Consider the following 22,905-nt stretch of genomic DNA (forward strand, 5'->3'; position numbering starts at 1 on the left):
TAATTTTTGGTATCATCCACTTCTCTGCAATAAAGATAAGCAGTAAGTTACCAAATAGTGTAGCGAGTTTTTTCCTAAAATACTCACTTCATCTAATGGACATAGTATGTTAAGTATTCTTAAATATTCCAGATTTTCCTTTTTCACTTTCTAGAAACTTATATTTGTTTTTCTTTCACATTCATGTACAAATCAAAGGGGCAAAAGAAGACCATTTAGCCTTTCCAGAGATCTCTGTCTGGTCTGAGAAGGAAGTGGGGCCAGGGCTGAGGAGTAGCAGCAGAGGAGAGCAGAGACTTCCCAAACATAGGAAGCCCCAGAGATGGTGTTCCCTCCCGATTAGGCCATTTCTTTTTTTCTTTCTGTGTTCTGTGTCTACTTTTCGTAAAATTCCATGGTACCTACCCAAAGAGCTACTGCTGGAGCGGGCAGGCATTTTATGTATTTTTTTTATAGTGGATTTCCAAATAAGGTTTTGTTTGAAGAGAAAGTTCTGTAGCTTTAAACAAAACAAAACAAAAAAACCTTGACATCTCACAGTTCATTCCTGCAGCTCCTCCCTCTAGAATCCTGCCGACTTGGAGGACTGGCCTCTCACCCCTGCACAGTCACCTTCTTCCCCTAACTTGCCTCTCTGTCATCTCTCGGTCCCTAAACCCTTGCTGGGCCTCTCTCACATTTCCTCAGAAGTCTCAGGGAACATCTTGGAGTTTGATTTTTGGCATGTGTTATTTTAAAAATCTGTTCCTCGGGATGCCTGTTTGTTTATTAGAAAGAATGGTGCTGAACAAGATCGCACTCATATATAGGAGACTTCCCCATCTCTAGATGGCCAGCACCAAGCATGAAGTCAAATATTTTTCCACTGCTTACCTTTGTATGATGAACACTGTATTTTTTTAAGTCCTAAATTTCTTTTCCTCTCTAAACAAGATCTATAGAATATTCCAACCCACAGACAACCTAGCTGTCAACATTTATAAAAGCAGGTCTCTCTACATATTGAAATGAAACCCAAAGTATAATTGAAAACAATTACTTCTGCTCTTCTGGTAGACATATTAGCTTATTTCCTTCTAGTGTTTTGTTTTTCTTTCTTTCATCAAATAACATTTGACGAAATGTCATAGAAAGTAAATTAAACAAGTTATCCCTGAACACTAATAATTTGCCATGGTTAAGCTAGCTTAATTTTTTTTTCACAGTTAATATCACAATTCACTGACATCCCATGGCATAGGTAAGTTTTATTTAACATGCCTCCACATTGCTTTTATCCTTAATATCATCGAAGAGGAATGCTGTGAGTACATTATAGCTCTGGAGAATCCAGATACCCTACTTACGTCTATACAGTGTCCCTTCAGCCTTTAAACTTTTCCCAGAGCAAAACGTCTGAACACACCAAAAGCGTTTCAGCCTCTGAAATAGATGTTAATGAGCTTGGAAAGAACAAAAGCCTGAAGGAAATCAATCAAAGGGTAACAAATAAAGCAATCAGTCCAAAACCAGTGGGATGCGAGTTTTCTTTTTACTATCGAAATAATATTATATATGTTTTAACTGCTCTCTGAAACATATTTGATGTTATTAAGTTGTACACAATATTGACCGATGAATCAGAAACATATAAGAGCTCTGACTTAATCACTGTTTATAGTCCCTGCTTTACCAAGGCCCTCCCATGAGGCCACAAGGCTGGGCAGAGTTTGGGAGGATCTCCCAAGGTGCTTTTTCGAGTAGAAGGGAAGAGAAGCTAGGCAGAAGTATTTAAACATATCATTCTTTTCTCAGTTTTACAGCATCAGCATATTTTCCCTCAATATTAAATGAGTTAAGCAATAATTATAAAGTAGCCTTAGTTCTTTAGCAGCAGAAAATGACAAAGAAGTGTGACCTAGGTAATGTTTGGTAGTGAGACTGCTAGTGGTAGTTTTTTGATAGTGATTTTTGAACACTGTCAGGGCTAAAATAAATTAGTGTTTCTTCTGTTTGTGCATTTTAAAAGAGTAAATATCCACTTTCCAGGGAGATAGCATCCAGCTGTTTTAAGATGATGATAATCTTAAAGTTTAGTTAAGGCTTACACCCTAAAATAAGCAATCCTAGGATAAGATTGCTGAAACAGAAAATAAAGTCATCACTACTGGGTGAAAAGATGGAACCAGCTGATGAAAGGGAATGAATGGCTCTGACTTCAGGAGCTTTTAAAACCAGTATCTATTTCACAAGCACATGAAAAGCTTGAATTGTGTAAGGTCTTTCTAGCTGTGGAATTCTATGATGCATATGTCATATTAAAAAGGGGCGGGGATCACCTTCTTTGGCTTTTGAGTAATGGTTATAACTAAAAGTAGGAGCAAGACTCAGTGTAGAGATTCAGGCCTTGACATATCTTATCATCAGTGCTAAGCCTCAGTTTCCTTATCTGAAAGATGTCAAGTGGGGAGAGAGCTGGGCTACATTCCAAACTGTGCCCTAAGGAAGTTCTGTGGAGGAACTTAAAGGGTGAATGAGGGCAGAGCTGGCAGAGCTCATGACCCCCAGCCAGCCAGAGCAACGCTGCTTTCGTCTGTTTTATATAGTGGGTGTCCCATAATTTTCATTCGAGGAAAGGGTTCTGTGGCTTTATAAAGTTTATGTATCATTGGGCTAGACGATCTAAAAGATGTATTCAACCCTAAAGTCTTGGGAGTCTGTGTTAGAGAAGCAGAAAACATAAGCTCACGTGGTGTCACTTTCACTGTATCACTCTAAGAAGAGTCGCAGGTGCCACTGGGCTCTCTCAGATTTATAAGATGCGTTTCTATGGATAAGGGAAATCATGAGCTCCCTTATTTACATTAGGATGATGTTAGATATCATTTAAATGTATATTTTTCCCCTGGATATTTATTTATTGAATCAGATCATTCTAATCTTTTTTCTATAATGTTTAACTTTAGTTCACTCATAGGTGGAAGGCCTCTTGAAACTCTCTAATTTTAAACTACATTATAAGCATATTTATCTTAATTCATTTAATTCCAAGTCACTTCTCCACATTAAAAGACTATAATTTTTTTATTGGTCATTACAGCAAATTGCTTTCAAAAACCTGGTACAGAGAAATCGGCAAAATGAACAGCAGAACCAGGGCCCTCCAGCTCTGAACTCTACCATTCAGCTGCCGTTTATCATCATCAATACGAGCAGGAAGACAGTCATAGACTGCAGCATCTCCAGCGACAAGTGAGTGCAGGGCTAGGGGAAGATTGCATGCTAGCTTTCTGTTAACAAACATTTAGCATTTAAAACGAAGAGGAGTGTACTCCATTTCCTGAATTCTACAAGGCTGACTTCCTTGGGGCACGTGAAGCACTTTTCCAGCATGGAGTGCTGTCATCAACTAGTATGTCCTCCGTCACTCCCCTTTTGCAGCACTCAGTCTCATGGCTGGCACCGTGCTGTCTGTTGCCTGCAGAGTGGTACCTGGACCCTAGTCAGGATATGTGTATATGTGCATGCGTGTGGTATAACTGGGCGAGTAACTGCAGTAAGGTCGACCATCAGTGAGGGCCTGGCACAAGGTCGGTGTGCGGTGATTCACTATCATAGTCTATGGTGGAAATATGGTAGATCAACATGTGGCATTAAAGCAATTAATTGTTTTTCTGTGTCACAGTTGACTGTGCATCTGTTTATTAATGGATGAATAGACTTGAAAATGCTAGATGTGTTCTCTGCTTTCTTATTTATCTTATAACTAAAAATTTATACCTTTTGACTACCTTTACCTAATTTCACCCCACCCCCTTGGCAACCACCAGTCTGTTCTCTGTATCTATGAATTTTTTCTTTTTAGATTCCACAAATAAGTGAGCTCATACACTTATTTCGTTTAGCATAATGCCTTCAAGGTCCATCCATGTTGTCTATTTTTTCAAGATAGTGATTTCCTCTGCATATATTCCCAGAAGTGGAATTGCTGGATCATATGATATTTCTATTTTTAATTTTTTGAGGAAACTCCATGCTGTTTTCTATAGTAGCTGCACCAATTTACAACCCCACCCACATTTTTTATATTTTAAGTAAGATTGATGATACTATTCATCAGAAAGATTGAGAAGTAGCAGTTTTCAATACAAAATGTACGTATAATTTATTTCACCCTTCATGAAAATAGTTTATATCCGTGGTCTTCAGACTGCGAGCAGTTATCATGAGATAGTTAAGAGGATAGGGTACAGAGTGAGACAGACACGAGTGTGGATTGTGGCTCCCCCATTTAACTGCTTCAGAGCTCTGTTTTCTGAACAAATCAGGATGATATCAAAGCCTCTGTCACTTCCTAACCGGGTGAGGATTAAATGAAATAATGCCTATAAAGGATCGGATTCAAAGCAAGCACTTTATAAATGTTAAATGCTGTTACAAAGGGTCAGCATATAATTTATCATTCAAATTGAGATACATTTGAAAGCAAAAGGAAGCTCAGTGATCACATAAATACCAAAGGCAGAGCCCAGGACTGTCCCAAGGAGATTGGAACTTCTGGTCTCCTCAGAGCTGCAGCTTTGCCCTTGGGCTTCTTCACCGTCTCTTGTTTTTCCTAGTCTGCTCCCTGGCAGTGTTGCTTCCCCCGAATACAGAGATTCTGGGTCACTTAAATAAGAAGGTACCTCCCCCCCCCACACAAACACATGCACACACAAAAAGACAAAGAAGAAAAACAGCAAGTGGGGTTTTCAGAAGTATTTGATAATTAAAACTATAGGCACAATTAGAAATAGTAGAGACTATGTGGGCTATGAAGTCAGAAGATCAGTTTTTAATCTTTCCTCTAGCTATGTAGTGTCTTAACCTCTCAAAGATCTCATTCCTTCCTTTATAAAAATAAGTATTATAGTATTGAAGTTGCTGGTTTACAAAAGTTATAGATATATTCATAAAGGGCTAGCCCAGTGGTCAGTAAAGGGTAGATTCTATATTGCTATTCACACACTTGGCAAATTTTTTACAAAAACCTGTGTCTAAAAGAACTAACGTAAATAAAACCGAGAATTCTAGAGAGTGGTTAACATACTTTCTGGTGGGCGGGGGAAGAAACCTGTTAGAATTCCAGTTACTCTCTCCAGTCAGTCTCTTGCTTTGTGGGGAATTATAAAATTCTCTTCTTCGGTTGGTCTTCTAAGTCTAAAAGGAGTAGCAGGAAATCTGGGAGTCATTGGCCTAAGGGTTTTATGGATTCTCTTCATCCCGAATGGGGTCTAGTAAGGTTCCCATCCGTGGGTGGTTACTGACTGACTCATGCTCCTTCCTGGCCCTTCCCTGCGTGGAGAAGAAGGAGGCCCTAAGAAGCTTGTAGAAGCTTGTTATTCAAGATAGGTCCTAAAGCCTTGTCTTTCACTTACTTTGGAGATGCAATCTTTTCTCCTTAATTAGCCAGGAGGCTTTCCCACTATGAGGATTAAATTTACAGAACCATCTGTTCTTAAACCATGTCTGGATTCATGTCTGTGGCAGGCACTCGCCTCACATTTTTTGTGGGAGTTTTTCCTGGAAATTTGTCCATGTACTTTATTCAAGTTCATATAATTCAAATTATTTAAATATGGCATTTTGCTTTAAATTCTGATTTTTGCCCTGATCTAAGATCTAGCATAAAAAGTTTGACCCTCACATAATTTTAATAGAGAGCACTTCATGACAGTGTGAACCTACCATTGTTCCTGTGCTCTGTCCCTGTAAATCTGAGGCCTGTGGGTGAAGGTGCCCCAGGGCCTCGCCTGAGAGTTAGAATGGCTCTTTCTTCCTACATTCACTTCTTTATTGAAAGCTTATGCTAGGAAGCTGGGCATCCTGATTTAGTCTTTTTCAAGAACATTTTTTTTTTTTTAGGCGAGGCAACCTTTTGTTGACCTCACAGATTGCAAGGACCTTGTCAGTTTACAATCCCTTATTTTTAATCTTTTACGCCTACAGCACCTGGTCTTCCTAGGTGGTCTCCCATCCATGTAATAACCAGGCCCGACCTTGCTTAGCTTCCGAGATCAGACGGGATCGGACTTGTTCAGGGTAGCATGGCTGTATACAAGAACATTCTTAAGACATTTTACTCCTTAGACCCTTAAGACAGGATTTGGGGATTGGTTAATTTGTGAAAAGTCTTCCATTTATTGTTTATCAAAGTGAGCCATAGCTAACATTTAACTCATGAAATGAAGTAAGCAATCAGAATGTTTTTTCTTAATAGGCCAACTCATAGTAAGGTTATGTTAAAGTGGAAATCTTTCTTAATATTTTATCTTTTGTGACAAATCTGCAGACAACTTTAAAAATACTAGATTTAGACTGGAATTTCTATCTCCAGTTTGCAACAGCTTAATTAGGGCTAAAGTTTATGGACTCCTTTTGTCTGTCACAAGAAAATTGTTTTAATTAGGAAAGTGGTATATTTGAGATGTCATCTACCCAGAACACAGCAAAATGACTCATATTGCTCTGAACAGTAACAGTTTCTAGGACAATACCTGAACTGAGGCCCTCATTCTTTTGTGTAACATATTGAGTACAAACCTGTTCAGACTTCTCGAACACGTGGAAAACCCCATATCATTTTGTTTCCTGATGTAGGTTTGAATATCTTTTTAATTTTGACAACACCTTTGAGATCCACGATGACATAGAAGTCCTGAAGCGGATGGGGATGTCTTTTGGCCTAGAGTCAGGCAAATGCTCTCTGGAGGATCTGAAACTTGCGAAATCACTGGTGCCAAAGGCTTTAGAAGGTTATATCACAGGTATGTTAAGTAATGCTTTCACATGTTGTCCCTGATTAAATGTTCAAACCCTAACTTGTTAAAACCTTTCTCCCTTTCTCATAGAAAGTTAGTTCAAATCTATTCCTGTCCTCAATTCTGTGCCCTTCCCTACTTCTTTAAATGTAGCCACTCTTGAATTTCTTATTTATTATCACTTGCTTTTGGTCAGAGATACAAACACAAATATAGTAAATTGGAAACAATTTCTTATTTAGTTTTGTCTACCCCTGATCTTTATATGTAAATAAAAGCAGCGATTCTTTAGTGATTTGATTTTTTTTTTCACACATCATGTTCTTTAGATTTGCCCATATGATTTAATGTAGCTGTAATTCATACATTTTTACTGCTGTATAGAATTCCATGATGTGACTATATCACAATGTATTTGTTCGTTTTACTAATGATAAACCTTTAGTTTGTTTTTCTAATTTCTTGATATTAAAAAACAGTCCTGCTTTGAACATTCCTGTAACTATATCCTAGTGACCGATTTGTTTTCGCCAAGTTACACGCTCACCTGCACCATGGACGCATCCTATTTCCCCAGTCAGCTGTAAAATGGTGGTGTGATTTTTTTTTTTTTAATTGGAATTTAATTCACATGCCATAAAATACACAATATTTTTTTTTTTTTGTAAGATTTTATTTGAGTCAAACTGACCACATATGCTGGGGAGCAATCTATCAAATGCTTCCAAATACACCATTTTCAAGGATACGATTCAGTGGTCTTTAGTATATCCATAAGGTTGTGCAATCATCACCGCTAATTCTAAAATACTTTTATCACCCCAAAAAGAAATTTCATACACATTGGCAATTATTCCCTATCTCTCCCTTCTTCCCAGCTCCTGGCAACCACTAATCTGCTTTCTGTCATTATGGATTTGTCCATTCTGGACATTTCATATAGATGGAATCATGCAATATGTGGCCTTTGTGACTTTTCTACTTAGCATAACGTTTTCAAGGTTCATTCATGCTATAGCGTGTATCAGTACTTCGTCTCTTTTTATTGCCCTTGTATGATACACCACATTTTGCTTATCCATTCATTATTTGGAGGACATTTGGAATGTTTCTACTTTTTGGCTATAATGAATGATGCTATGATAAACATCCTTGTACAGATTTTTATGTGAACATAAGTTTTCAGTTCTGTTGGGTGTATACCTAGGAGTAGAAATCCTGGGTCATATGGTAACTCTATATTTAAATTTTTGAGGAACTGCCAAACTGTTTTTCAAAGCTGTTGTACCATTTTACAATCCTACCAGCAATGCACGAGGGTTCCAGTTTCCCAGCATCCTTCTCAACACAACACTTGTCATTGCCCATCTTTTTTATTATCGCCGTCCTAGTGGATGCGAGGTGGTATTTCGCTGTGGTTTCAGTTTGCATTTCTCTAATGACAAATGATGTTGAGCATTTTTTCATTGCTTATTGACCATTTGTATATCTTTCTTGGAGAAATAAACGTCTGTACAGACTCTTTGCCCATTTTTAAATCGACTTTATTATGAATTAAAAGGGTATACTTAAAAACAAAAGCACTGTTTTGCATATTCTATGATTCAGTTTGTTTTTTTTTCCACTAATTCGGAAATCTTCTTTATGATTGTCCTAATGTCAAGAATTAGGAATATTCCGCACAGATAATTTGGATGTATAAACAGTGCTCCTGCCTTTGCTTTTGGCCATTTCCTTCGTTATAAGTATTACCACCTAGAATTTTGCATCGCTGTTTGAAGGCATTCTCACATTAGTTTTATGGTGTGTTAAATAGAAGTAAAGAAGTAGCTTTTATTTTGTTTTATTTTATGATTTGGGCCCTTTGGTCACAACACAAACGTCTGTCGATTGAGATTTGGTTTCTGTTGGGTTTAGTTCTTAAATTGGCACCATCCACCTCCTGCAAAGGTGACCCCATTTTCTTGCCCCTCCGCCAAGCAGTCCCGTTACCTTCCCCGCACACACCCGCTCGGTTCTCCCCACACTTTCCCAGAGCAGGACCTGCTGTTTTATTAGCAGCCCAGTCCTCCTGGCGGTCCAGCCAGGGTCTAAAGAAAGGGCTTACTCAATAAATCACCAGAACTTTGTTTTAGCTCATTCTCATTGTAAAAGCTCAGGGCGATTAGGCAAGCTCTTTGGTTTTTATCTCTTCATGACCTCATTGGCAGATCAGGCTACAGACTTTCTGGTTAGTTCAAAAGAAGAAACGTGTGCCTTTCGTGTGCAAAGGGCCAGAGGGGCTCTTAAGATGGTGAGAACCATTGTGTGGGTCCTATGATCATGTGAAAGAAACTCAGGCTTTTCAGAGCCATTGTGAAAAGAAAGTTTAATGTGTTATGCTCACAAACAAAATAGCTGTGTTCAGACAGAAAGTTTCCATATATACTAATTAATATTCAGTACAGGATTCTGCCTTTAATTTTATCTTGTACAGACTTGTTATTTAGTGTATTTAAAGTCTGCTATTCTTTTTAGAATTGAAGGTCTTTTTTTTTCCACAGCTTCCTTAGTTAGCCTGTGAGAAAAGGTTCAAAAGGCCGTTCTAAAATCAATGTAGTCATCGAGCTTACTTTTTCCCAGCATAGGAAGCCTCTCACTCGGTCAGACGGTGCCAGGATGGCAGAGATTCCAATCCCAGTACACACAGTTTTATTTATTTATTTTTGCACAGTAATTACAGAACTATTGATTAAATAGCATAAAAGCTCATTTTGGCAAATTACGTTTTCTGAGTGTACGTTCAATTTTATCTCATAATGTAGCTCAAAGGATTTCTTTTTAGGAATGTACAGGTAGGTAGGTAGGTAGGTAGGTAGAGAGAGAGAGAGAGAGAGAGAGAGAGAGAGAGAGAAACTCACTATTTTGTAAATGCATTCATTCAGTAACATTTAGATATGTTCCAGTCACTGCCTTCCTTGAGCTAACATTTTAGATAAGGAGACAAGTACTAAACAAATAAAATTACAATAAGAGTTGATCAAGGTTGTGATAGGAGAAATATGGTACATGCGTAGAAAATAAGATCAAAAGGATATATCCAAAATACGGCATGCAGGCTGAAACAGGAATACCTGTCTCACCCTTGAGACAAACGTGACTGCTTGTGACCTTTTAAAATAAGGGCTAGTTTGAGTTATAAGCAAAGGATACTGGGGAAAATAATAGATCTTTGATGACTTGTATCACTGAATTCACCCATGGGCACTTGAAAAAGACGGTGCAATGGGAGTTTTGGTAAAAATCTTTCTGTCCTCACTGATACTTCTGGTTTGACTTTCTCTTTACTCACTCCTGGCTGTGGCTTTTCACATCCACAGTCTCAGAGTCCCTGAGTCTTTTGTGATGAGGACAGCAGGTGTCCAGGGTAGTATGGTGATCCTTGTACTCAGTGAGCTGCCCTCTCCTATTGAAATTAAAAAAAAAAAAAAAAAATGAGGTTGTAGGATTCGTTTAATTTGAATTAATTCTTTCTTGTTATAGTCTGCTTTTCTGTATTTTTTTCCTGTTCTTATGTTCTAGAAATTTTTTTTTTTTCCAAGCTGAGGAAACCTGGGTTTTTCTGAGGGCGGGAGACTCGTCTAGCTATAGTTTAGAACAGGCTTATGATGCCCTTACTTGTCTGCTTTCCTCACCCTTAACGGTAGCAGCCACAGAACTCGCAGAGGCTACCTCTTCTGTTTTTGTTTTTTTTCCTATAGATATCTCCACAGGACCTTCTTGGTTAAATCAGGGACTCCTTCTGAACTCTACCCAATCCGTTTCAAATTTAGACCTGACCACTGGTGCCACCTTGTCCCAATCAAGGTACGTATTTTTTCAGGGTTAGAAAGGCAAGCCACGGAGCCTCGTCCCTCTCTGAAGGCGAGAGCCAGCGTGTCATTGCCAGAATAGGTCCTGAACAGATTTTGGCAGAGCTCGCCAGGGGCACCTCCTTTCCCGCGTTGTCATTCCTGTTTTACCAAGCTTAAAACATACGCCGCATTAATGAGCCTGTGTGTTTTTAATTGTTTGCTAGTGTAAACCAGGGGTTTTGCTTGGATGCTGAAGTGGCCTTAGCAACTGGGCAGTTCCTTGCCCCAAACAGTCACCAGTCCAGCAGTGCGGCCTCTCACTGCTCCGAGTCCCGAGGCGAGACGCCCTGTTCCTTCAACGACGAAGACGAGGAAGAAGACGAGGAGGATTCCTCCTCCCCAGAATAAAGACAGGAGGAAACCCACGTTTCAATAATATTTGACGCTCGTGTGTTTTTAGTGTGAGCTCTTGTTTTTGAAATGATTGCTTCAGTCTTTGCCTTTGTTTGCCCCGTGCGTTCAGTGAAAACTAGGGAAACACAATAAGCAGATTACACGAAGGCTGACATGATCGAGATGAAAGTTAACGTAGTGTGAGTGAAGACTCTGCACAACAGAGCACTAGATCACATCTCAGACAGGGTGCGCTTTCTGAGGTGATAGAGAGGGGATAGTCCCAGAAGATTGGCAGCACGAATGAAGCTCGTTTATCTTCCTCGAGGTGGGGGTCTTTGTGTTCCTGCCCGCCCACGCAGCCCTCCTTAGAATTAAGATTGCTACAGGGAGCAGCGCTTGATGATTATGTTTCTCTAGTTTCCCTCCCCTGCCTGGGCTGCCTTTTACAAGGCACAGATGAACATGAAAAGTCCCAGCGGGGGCGACTTGTACAGTGAGGGATGTAGATGGCAATCCTTGTGGCCTCGGGAGCACAGATTGAACTGCTGAACTAGTTGAAAGTCTAGTTGAGGTGCTTTACGCATCAGCTGCCTTAGACGGCTTCTAGAAAGGAGCGAGTGCTAATTCTTAAGTACTTAAGTGATATTTAGAATAATTTATAGTAAAGCTGAAATGATCATTATTAGCCAATGCATTTGGGGCATAGAATTGTTTAGGGCTACTTCTGGAAGCCAACATAGAATAGCATTTCTGCGTGCATTAAATACTTTGCCAGCACTGCCTTTCGCCAGCGTTCTGAATCTGGAGTTTTACGGAGAAGGGAATTGTGTCTAGTTTTAATCAAAGCTATGCATTTCATATAGCGTTTTCATTTACAGCAAAAGAAATTCTGATGACCGAATTGCTTGCTTACCCCTGCCGTCATTGTATTTCACTCATCGTGCAATTGAAAATGAACCAAATGTCATTGCTTTTAAAAGATGTATTTTTTCAGAACATGAACAGCAATGTTTTCCTGTACCTGTCACCTTTTGTACATTTTCATGAATCAAAACGACCTTTATTGGGTTTATTCCTGGGTAAATTGCATTTCAAACTAACCCGATGTCGTGTTTCACGGAAACTGTCGTAAAAATGTTGAACTCTCTGAATGGTTGGGTTTAAGCGCGATCCCCAGTGTCTTGCTTCATAGCCTCAGAGCCAAAGATGCCGCCGGCACCCAGCGTGGGTGTGTTCACAGTTAACGTCTCCGAATGGAGGGGTGTGGAGACATCTGCCACCATGGCCAGACCCCGACTTGATTTCACATTAAGGCCTTGAAAAGGAGCCCATGATAATGGAAAATTAACTCTAAATCTTTGTTTCGAATCATTGGGATTTGCCCCAGCTGATACATCTAGCATCTGTGGGCCCAGCACCAAAACCAGCACCTTTTCTCAATCCCATGGGGGAAGCGTGGGTGCCTTAGTTAGGATGCCTTTTTACAGCTCTGCCACTGTGCTTACAGGGAGCTGCAGGTAAAAAAAACTTGGCTGACCTAAAATTTTCATTAGGCCATTAAAAACTAATCCACAAAAACATACAACTTTAAGTTCCTTGGAGACAAAAAACTGATTCTGTCAGAAATGAGCCATCGTGCAGACTCAGAGTGTTCGAGGGGGCACAGATAAAGAGAGGCAGTCTTCAGAGAATTCCATCTCAGCCTGAGTTCTGGGGCACACCCCTGCGGCTGGACAAATGGGAGGAGTCGGAAGCTGCAAAGGCCACAGCCGGTCCCCATGGGCCTCCAGGAGACAGTTCTGACAAGGAGATTGTCAGCCGCACAGTCAGGTGAAACCGGGCTCCCTTCCAAACTGTCCTTAAAGAGGCCGCCTCCTCCCTTAATAACCCTCACCTTTCCCATCTGTGTGCTCAGAGCGGGCCCAGCAGCGACCTGGTGAGGCCACGGGCTGCCGCAGCTAGCTGTTCAGTCTTCAAAGTATTGTGATTCGGCTCTCAAGGCCTGTACATCACCGTTCAGTGCTGGCACATGAATCCTAACCAGCCCTTTACCAAATAGTGAAATCCTTGCTAGAGTTCTTGAGAAACCATCCCTCCCATCCTTCCTCCCTCCCTCCGTGTCTCTCTCCCTCTCTCTCTGCCGCTATCAAACTTTAAATTGATATAACATGGGTTTAAAAGAAAAAGCAACCAAAGACTCTTCGTCATTGGTGCCCCATCATCGGCCATCCCAGCCACAGGTGTGTGGTGTTTGACTGGAAATGGCCTCTGATTCTCAGTAATATTTTGGGGTTACTGCCGAGGACATCTAAAAGAGTCGCACTGTAGTCACCAGTACATGTTGCTGGTGTAAAGCCTTAACCTGAGCAGAAAACTAGGTGGAGATGTTTAGAAAGATAAATTCTGTTATTCTCCCTAATCTCTCCTAAACAGATCTGTCTGGGTCTAAAGCTCAGCCCTCGGTCACGATTTCATATAGAAGTCAGAGTGAAAAGATGTTAGGTTACAATACAACAGCGAGGCTTCTTTAGAGGAGCAGCACCGGGGGGTTACTTGTATGCGCGCATGTGCACACATGGACACCCCTCTCGAAGGGTGCTGGTCACACTGCTTTCTGGGGAGTTCTAGAGGCTTTTCCCCCCCTTGAGGGTCAGTTTAGCTATTACTCTTTCAAACACATAGTGTCATTCGGTCAGTGAATTCTTGCTCCATTTAGCACGCGCAGGTGGCATCAGGCCTGCCGTATCTGACTGTGCGTGGGAAGGGCAGTGCCGCCAGGGTTCACAGCAGAGCTCGAGGCGCCCCCGGGCACTGCCCAGGCTTTCCTTCACCCTCCCCCACTGTGAAGCGTCTCATCCACTTAATCTTTTCATGCGATGACAAGGTGATAAAAGCAGCTTCTCTGAGTGTTGCTATACACTGTGCCTTATGACCACGGAGAACCTTGCCGACGAGGTGGCAAAGGAGGTGCTGTCACAGTGAATCCTCACCCGTCAGTGATGCCCACTGCCCCTGGACAACTGTGCAAATGATGACCATATGTTTCGTTTCCTGCAATTCTGTGTAGAAGTGGCGGGGAGAAAACTTCATGTAGTTTTACCAGGCTGAAAGGGGATAACTCCACCTCCTCAGCAAAATTTACAGTGGTGACCATACTCTGCCATACTTGAAAAATAATGCCAGGGTCAGCCCTCCGACAAACAGATAGCCCATGTCTGGTCATTTAAATGGAGATATTTCACAGAGGAGTTGCTCACTTGAGCCCCGCAGACATCGATAACTCGGCTGTTTGCTAAACCCCAACTCTGGCCACTTGGGTTGAAGAGACAGCAAAGTTGCTCTAAGTGTAGATGTAACTTAGGCCTCTGGGACAGTCAGAATACAGTGGGGGTGGGTGTTCTTGGGGGCAGGGTTAACCAGGGAAGGGACCTGCCTCAGCCTCTTCTACCATAATCACCCTCAGAGGGAGAGAACCTGGTTAGCTTTATGAGTGATACATTTCAAGGGTCCTTTAAATACCTATCTAGCTCCCTGCCTGAGGGCATGTAAGAGAAGGGTCCCTCCCCAGCAAATCTGAGATAGACCTTAAGACTGTGAATGAGCCCTGGACAGTGAATGTAAAGATTTAACCCTTCAGTAAGCGTTTGAATACAGAACAGAAAACATTCAGATTGATCAGTGCTACCGAAAAAAAAAAATGGTAATGGAACAATAGGCGATAGGCTACTTTGACTGGGGGTGGCCAAGGAAGGCCCCCCTGAAAAAGTGACATTGGTCCTGAATCAGACAATTGAAAGACAGATGTCTCCATACCTTAGCATGCCACTCTCCCACAACGTGCCCTTGGAATCGCTACTAAATTCCAAAGGCCGCTCTGTTTTAAGCATACGTTTTAGAGACTGTGAAGGAATCTTTAGGATTTAACAAAAAAAACAAACTTAGCTATCGGCAGTATCCATAAACCAAGAGAAGATTCTAACTCACCCATGAAGTTCTCATTAGCTTCATTACCTTCCAGTTGAACGTACACAGGAGAAAAGTAATCACTTTTCTGGGTGTTTTCTTCTAGTTTTATAAGTTATTGGATATATAAAGATCTACTTTTTGTATTATACACATAAAGTGTCAAATTTTATTCTGCCTATGGACTGGCTTTAGTGGGGCTGAAGACTACAGAGGGCCATTTTCCCAAATAGGTTCCCCGTTTTCATGCACCCAAAACAGTGGTTCCCAAGCATTGATGATCATATCTGTTTATTAGAGGCCCACAGCGTGTGCCAGGGGCCTGCACTGTGCAGTCTGAGGGATTCTCAGAAATGTTCCTCTCTGTCTGATTCACAGTAGAATGTTCAGTTTGACTTCCACTCAAGCCAAACACTGTTACTCCAAAGGAAAATGTCTGATGTTTGCTTAAGATTTTACCTTTTCCAAAAAATCGATTTAAATATCCACATAAATCATAACATTTCTCAGGAATGAGCCTCTTTACATAACCAAAATATCTCTGAAAAGTTATGCTTAGATAACCTTTGGGGTCCAGTTTTTCCACATAACTCTACACTCACACTATATGCTAAGGAAGAAAAAATGGGACACAAAACTTTGACCTTCCAGTTACGTCCTTGGAATCCCTGACAAGTACAGAAGCTTAAATGGTAGCAAACATCCATTCACTCACTCGTCATGGGGCTGAGACAGGAGAAAGCATCCTCATTTATATGTAGTCTGCGCAGCTGTTCTCAGGCAAGGTAGAATCTCGTCTCATTCTTATATGGCCTTTGCTTTACAAAAAGGCCTATGGAATTCAGCGCTGTCTTAACCTCTTGCTATTCCAGTAGAATGGACTTTGGTCCTCCTTGCTTACAGCTGCATTTACTTTTTCTTTACCAAGGGTCTCAATGAGAGAGAACCTCTTTCCACCCCACTCATTAAGACAGGAAACAAGCCCAGAGCTTGACTGCCTAATGTCCTTCAGCCTGTCTGGCAGGGTCCTGGAAGGACCACTTTGCCTCCTGAAAACTGCCCTCACCGCAGCCCTCCCAGGTGGCTCTGGGATTAAATCAGCCCTGGCACACCGGGTGCTAAACAGGCGGGCAACAGAAGTGGGACTCCACTCGTGAGTCCCAGCATGAGGCTGTGGTGTCAGCGTTGGGCCTCTCCATTCACAAGCCCCCAGGTTTAGACAGTCACCCCTGGGAAGAAAGACTCCTCCGTGGGCGACAACGGTTACGCACACAGGTCACTGGTAGGGGACTTGAGAGGTTAAAGTTGCCAGCTGCCCCTTCTGTACCGCATTAGCTTGTTTCTGTCCATGCCTGTCTCAACGAGGAAATTTCCCCAGATCATTTTTTGGGTTTTAAAACTCATCGCTGTCACTTCAGACTCACCATTCTATCACTGTATTATCTTCACATGCCAGGAACCGTCTACTAACAATTGGCCTGATTTTGCTTGTTCATGACTGGAGTCAAAGTTTGTTTGTTTGTTTTTTTAAATACTAAGAAGGCTGTGAGGACCCAGATACTTTTCTGTTGAAAGACTTCTGAGCAGCTGCAGTTCTGTTTTTCCCAGTAGTACCATGACGGGTTCAACCTTCCAGTGTCCTGGAAAACAGAACCACCAACTGGCGAACTGCACTAGCTGCTCAGGCGGCCTGGACTCTGAAGACCGCGGTTCAGTACTGTGAGGTCCTCGGGACGTTTTGTTGACCACCGCCATGTTCGACTTTATGACGAAAAGAAAAAAAAAAAAAATGTGAGTCCGAATCACCTGTTTGTTCACCTTTTCATTTGGAAATACTTTACCCTGATCGTGTGCTATTAGGTTTTTTCTCAGAAAATATAGTTCTGCTTTTTTTCTGCGTGAAGGAAACATCAGGGTGCCACACATTTTCAGCAGTTTAAACAAGACAGATAAGGGAAAAACACCACATCTGACTTGCCTAACGTAGACTTTATTCGACTGAAGTACCTAACCTAATGTGATGTATTATTTTGTAGCATCTCAAACTTTGTAAATAAATACCATTATTTTTATATGGAAATTTTATAGAAGAGCTTATTTTCCTGGATACTTAATTTCCTGGATTTTCTGAAATTGTTTCTGACAGATAATAGACAAGTCCTAAGCAGTGTTTCTCTAAGGATGGTTCAAGGACCACCTGCAGCAGAATTGACAGGGGTAGGGGTTAAAATTTTGCATCCCTCAGTCCCACCCCAGATACTTGGAAGCTCTGGGAGTGGGGCCTGGGAAGCTGTATTTTTAATAAACTCTCAGTGATGTTTTTGTCTATTAAAGTGTATCTTTCTCCATTCTATAAGGTTAAAAGAAGGAAAAGGAAAAAAAGCATCTGAAATGAGTATCAGTTGTGCTTGAGGATAAAAAAATATTAGACTGATGTATGATTTGAATGAGATGTACTATAGAAAAAAAATAAATAATTTAAAATGTTGTTGTCTCATTATTAGCTGGTGGTTGGGGGGTTAATGCATATTGTGCAATGCCTGGTCCCCTACCTTTAGGACTGAGACACCCCCGCAGCTGAGTTCCTCCCCTAAGAACTATCCTCAAGGGGATTGCCTTGCCTGAGCTCACACCCACAGCCAGCGAGGGGGCACAAAGCCCAGTCTCCTTGCCTCAATTTGGTGTATCTGAAGGGCGCCTCACCCCAATTTCAGAGTTCCTCATGGAACTGGCCTGTTCCTCTGGCAACTGCATCATGGTTCATCCCGTCGTGCTTCCTACACTGTTTTACAGATGGTGTTTCTAGGAGCACTCCCCAATACATGGACACCGCCTGTCCCACCTATGGTGGAAATAGGTTAGATATGTAAAAGCTTTTCTACACTTATTCATAAAGACATATGCACCCCTATGTTAATTGCATCATTATTCACAATAGCCGAGACACGCAAACAACTTAAGTGTCCTTTGACTGGATAAAGATGTATGTATATGCAGTGGAACACTACTCAGCCATAAAAAATGAAATATTATTATTTGTGACAACAGGGGTAGATCTTGTGAGTATGTGCTAAGTGAAATAAGTCAGATGGCTAAGGACAAGAACCATCTGATTTCATTTGTGGAATTTATTTACTTATTTAAAAGAATATTTTAGGCAAGGCAACCCTTGGTTGACCTCACAGATTGCAAGGACCTTGTCAGCTTATGGTCCCTTAACTTTTTTTATTTTTTACACCTACAGCACCTGGTCTTTGTAGGTGGTCTCCCATCCAAGTACTAACCAGGCCCGACCCTGCTTAGCTTCCGAGGTGAGATGGGATCGGGCTTGTTCAGGGTAGCATGGCCGTAGACTCGCTCATGGAATATAAAACAGCAACAAACAAACAAAAAAATCCCGTTCATAGATAGCAGACAACAGAATGGTGGTTACCAGAATGGAAGGGGGTTAGGAAGAGGACGAAGAGGGTAAGGTAGTCAAATACAAGGTGACAGAAACTAGACTTATGGTGGCGCACGCACAACAAATAGAATATACGGATATAAAGTCCACCTGAAATTTAATGTTATTAATCCTTTTACTCCCAATTAATTTAAAAGTGGGGAAAAAGGCTTTCTGTGTTAGAAACCTATGACTTTACATCTTTTTAAGGTCATCTTATAAGGTAATATAAGGAATGTCTTTATAGTCCCAGAAACAGACCTGAATACAATTTTTAAAGAAGATGCTTATCTACCCTTTACACCAAACCAGCATCAAAGAGAACAACTACGGTGATGAGTACAGAATGCCATGCTTCCAGGCCTCAAGCAGAATTTCTTCTGGCCTCAGGGGCTACAGCGGTGCCTCAACATCTCAAGCAATCCCTACCTGCCCCAGAGAGAGGCAGAAGCCTGTGATAACACTATCTCCTACGTTCCAACAAACTGAGCAGGGTGCATGGTGGGTACGTGGGTAGTCAGAAGATGCAGAAGAGTTTGGAGCAACTTAAGAATCACAGAATAGGGTCAGATCGTGAAGAGCAACACTAGGAAATGGTTAAGAAAGCACTCACTTGAACGTAAACAGCCAGTAAAGAAGGCATCTTCCCATGAAGACTTTCACTTGAGTTCAGTAGACTGCGTAAGTGATGGCAGTGGTGTGGAATGTCCAGTGTGGAAGTAGGGAGTCAGGGCCCACACCCTTATCCTAGAGATTTCCTAGAGTGATGAGTCCATGATGGTATTGTGCCCTCTCTGCCCGTTCTATCCCATAGTGCCATTTTTTAGTGCCATTTGGTTAATGTGTCCAAGGATCCATGGAAATAACACTCACTGGGTCATTTGGTTCTAAGGAAGTGCTTTTGCTTTTGTGACCATGTGGTCTTGAGATGTGAAGGACCACTGGGAGTGTCATCAGTAGCCATCGGACACACCTGACCAGGGAAGAGCCCAAGCAGTTGTTCACTTTAATAACCAGCATCTTGAGCTAGGCTCGGCTGAGGTGACAAAGCATCAGAGAAAAGACAGCCTCAACCAAGAGAGTCTTCTCTGGGAGACGGAACCCCACTGACAATCAACTTTCAGTTCCTTTTCCCAGAAGCTAGCTATTTTCTCACCATTCCTTCTGATGGACGAACTACTTCTGTGGTTCCAGAGTTCTTCCATTTCTGTGTCTTCACTGGAGCACGGGCTCCTCTTACCTTACTGCTGCTTACACCATCGACACCTCCAGCCTTCTCAGTGTTCTTGCCTGCGGGGCAGGCTCCCTCTGTTGTTCTTACTGTGGACCGTTGCCAAGTGCCTGGGAGCCCCTGATCACTGCCAGCTCGACCTTCTTCCTGGGAGGGCTTTCCAGCTTCTTGCTGAAACTTGCTTTTAAGAAATCTTCTCAGAGTATAAAATGCACTTTGGCAAGGATCCGCCTGTATCTGGGTGGGTGAAACCAATCCCATTTAATGCAAGCTAGAATTTGCCAGAACCACTTTCTCACTTTCATGCAAATCACTCTCTGACATTTTTGCCTCTGGGGCACAGTAACTATCACCCAACCACTTCCTTCTTGCTTCTTAACTCCTACCTTGCTCAAGGGGCCTGAAGTACATTGACGTCTACCAAGCTCAGATTTGTTTTCTTCCTTCATGCCCTAGTACTTGGCCATGGCCCCCCGAAAGCCAGAACTCAATTAGAATTCATGAGAAGAATGTGAGCTAAAGCCTGAAAATGATGATTCTGAAAGATACCATCTCTGCAGGAATTATTTTCAGGTTCTGCTACTAATAGGCTTTTTTTTTTTTTTTTTAAGCTTCCAATGAACAGGGGTTTGTTTTGGACCTTGAATCTGAATACAATGAAAAAGGCTTTTGCGGGATGTGTTTTTAAAGCAGCTAGGTATTGTCAGTAGAGACAAGGCCTTTTTTGCCTGGTGGTGGACTATTCTGTATAAAGGGCTCCAGCGCATCCAGCGAGCATCTATGAAATGGACTGTTTCCTCAAGTTTTATCAAAATTCAGTAAACACTTAACGAAGGGAACAAAAATGACAGATTTTTTTTTTTTTCAGTAAATACTTTTGGAAATTACTTCTAAGACAAAAAAACCAACATTAGCCCTGGGGACCTCCTTGGAAGTCGGATAAAGGCACGTAAAAAGACGCTGACCATCAAACTGCAGTGCATCCACCAGGGAGGTTAGCATCCCTCCCTTTCTCCTTTCCCCCTGAGACAGGCAAGCCAGGGCAGATCAAGAGGGGACCTGCTACTTCCCCACAGCATTGACTCAGAACCTGGCACGCGGGCAGCTTCAGCAATCCCAGGGCGCTGGCTTCGGTCCTCACCTAGATTCCTAGAGATAGACCGTTAGAGAAGTCTGTCGTCAGAAACAGTGCCCGTAATGGACACCACCACCTCTAGGGCTTCCAGAGAGTTTCTCAAAAAACATTTCCCAAACTGGTAGATTAAGAATCACTATCACAGAAGCAGCTCTTATCTCCCTATTGGGCCTACGCCAGGAAGCTCGTTTATACATTGATTATGCAGATGAAAGACTGGCCTGGCCAAAGAAATCGGCCTGCTGAGGAAACAGAGGTTCTTTCTCCCTATCTTGTCCTCTGCCTGAGTCTCTCCGGAAAGGTTTCTCAGAGCCTGGAGGGCAAAAGCATGAGCAAATCCAGGGGTGGGGTTGGGGTTGGGGTTGGGGTTGGGGTTCAGGTTTGGTCTGGGAGGTAGGTGCCTGCTGGGGCAAGCTGGGCCCACTCCCAGTGAGCCTGACAAAGGAGAGACTGAAAAACAGATGGGAGAAAAAGCTGGAGAGAAATACTGCGGGCAGAGAAAGCACAGAAATGAAAGATGGCAGCATCCGTATAGCATCAGCCATGGGAGCTGTGGAGGCCCTGGAGGGCGATGGGCCATAAGCGAGTGGAGGCTGTGTGTTCCCTTCGGGTGCTGCGGGCGGGGTCGGAAACTCTAGCATTTGGTAAATAAAAGCACGGGTCTCCTTTGTCGTGGTGGTGTGTTTTATTTAGGTTTTTGTTTAGGAGACTCGACAAATACCAATTGCTGCACTAGGAGTCTCTGATTCAGTTAAGGTCCTGCTGGCTATAAATTAATGATTTCTCCTCATTTGATGATCTCGGATGAGCTGCCATTTTTTAATTTTCGTTTATATATTTATATATACACGCACACATTATTCCAAATCACATAAAATAATTCCTATGCGTAATCCTCTACTAAAATCCCAATTTTTCTGTAGGATTTTGTCACGTTCGACAAGCAGTATTACAACATACTCCGCAGTTGACTGCCTGTTGATGTTCTTGACAAATTTTTAAGTGAAGAGAGATGTCGCCCTCAGTGGGGGGAAGGAGGGAGGGAGTGTCCTTTGCACACATTTACCTGTCTTCCTCTCTCCTATGAGATACTACGTGTGTGCGCACATGTGTGCACACATGCAGACGTTGTGGGTGTTTGGGATATTTGAAGGGCCTCTATGGCTGGAACGCTTGCGTGGAAGAGGAGGGAGGAAAAGTTAACTGCGGCTCAGAGGCTCAGGCATCACAAACCCACGCCCACCTCACTCAGGAATTCTCAAGCTTCACTGTCAGTGTGAGGGAAACCAGTGAAAATCTTTGCTTATTGGAAATTAGAAATTCTTTGAAAATAACATACAATCGGGAACTTGCTTGTTATATATCGACTTTCTTTTATCTTTGTAAATTCAGGGCCGTACAATGGCTAAAATATGATGCTAAATTCTCAGTCTTCATGGAATGAGTAAATGAATGAATCAATAAGTGGTCTACATGCTTTTTCAAAGTATGTTGACCTTTTGGTTAGTTTTGAATAACTAAATAGTGCTCTCACCTTCAGCATGGATTATCTGGCCAAAGCCTGAATTAAGGTGTGAAAAACTGGCTTTTACTACCCTAGTAGTTTTGTTTCTGCTGGATTGAGTCAAGAGAGGAATGAGATAAAGAGTGAAAAGTTGCAAAGGTGTGGCATTTGCCTGGCTTCAGAAGTGGGTAATAGTAGAAAACAAGCTGATGCAGCAGATAAAACCTGACTCTTAGGAAAAGGGAGGGGGCACCGGACCTCGCCCCGTCACCCACCCCTGGGCACCTGCCCACCAACCGATTGTGCTTTTCCAGTCAACCCAGGCCCCTGCGGACTATACCTTTTCTCTCCCCTCAGGAAGGTTAGTAGTTTATTTTCTATAAGCCAGGAAGAGACCATGGAAGTTTGAGGGCTGCATAGCTTTGCTAAGTCCCAGACAACACGGTTCTTGTTTCGCATACGGAAACGGCTGTTCCATCCCACCTCCACCCCCAGTCCAGTGCCAGGTAGTCGTCTGCCCGCCGCTGCCATGAATATGCTCGTTCTAACTGGCAGCCTCTGAATTTTTTCCATACTCGAGTGTGGGCAGCTGCTAACAAGAGAACACTTGCCCGGAGAAGCC

General features: G+C 42.2%; 1 protein-coding gene and 2 pseudogenes across 4 annotated transcripts in view; 1 reads left to right on the top strand and 2 right to left on the bottom strand.

Annotated features, from left to right (window-relative positions):
- The window catches only part of TFDP2 (transcription factor Dp-2), a 113,094-nt gene extending 95,636 nt beyond the window's left edge, over positions 1–17,458 (top strand). For all 4 annotated transcript variants that reach the window (XM_006907179.3, XM_006907181.3, XM_025043652.1 and 1 more), the window contains 4 exons: positions 3,080–3,231; positions 6,619–6,785; positions 10,520–10,625; positions 10,837–17,458. In XM_006907179.3, the coding sequence (XP_006907241.1) occupies positions 3,080–3,231; positions 6,619–6,785; positions 10,520–10,625; positions 10,837–11,020 (609 nt within the window). In that variant the 3' untranslated portion in view covers positions 11,021–17,458. The remainder of the gene's footprint in view (positions 1–3,079; positions 3,232–6,618; positions 6,786–10,519; positions 10,626–10,836) is intronic.
- Positions 5,959–6,077, bottom strand: LOC112475966 (annotated as a pseudogene).
- Positions 17,459–18,206: 748 nt separating the features above from the next.
- LOC112476075 lies at positions 18,207–18,325 on the bottom strand (annotated as a pseudogene).
- Between the last annotated feature and the right edge of the window lie 4,580 nt (positions 18,326–22,905).

The sequence above is a fragment of the Pteropus alecto genome, unplaced genomic scaffold (genome assembly GCF_000325575.1).
Source record: "Pteropus alecto unplaced genomic scaffold, ASM32557v1 scaffold92, whole genome shotgun sequence".
NCBI classification, from domain to species: Eukaryota; Metazoa; Chordata; class Mammalia; order Chiroptera; family Pteropodidae; genus Pteropus; species Pteropus alecto.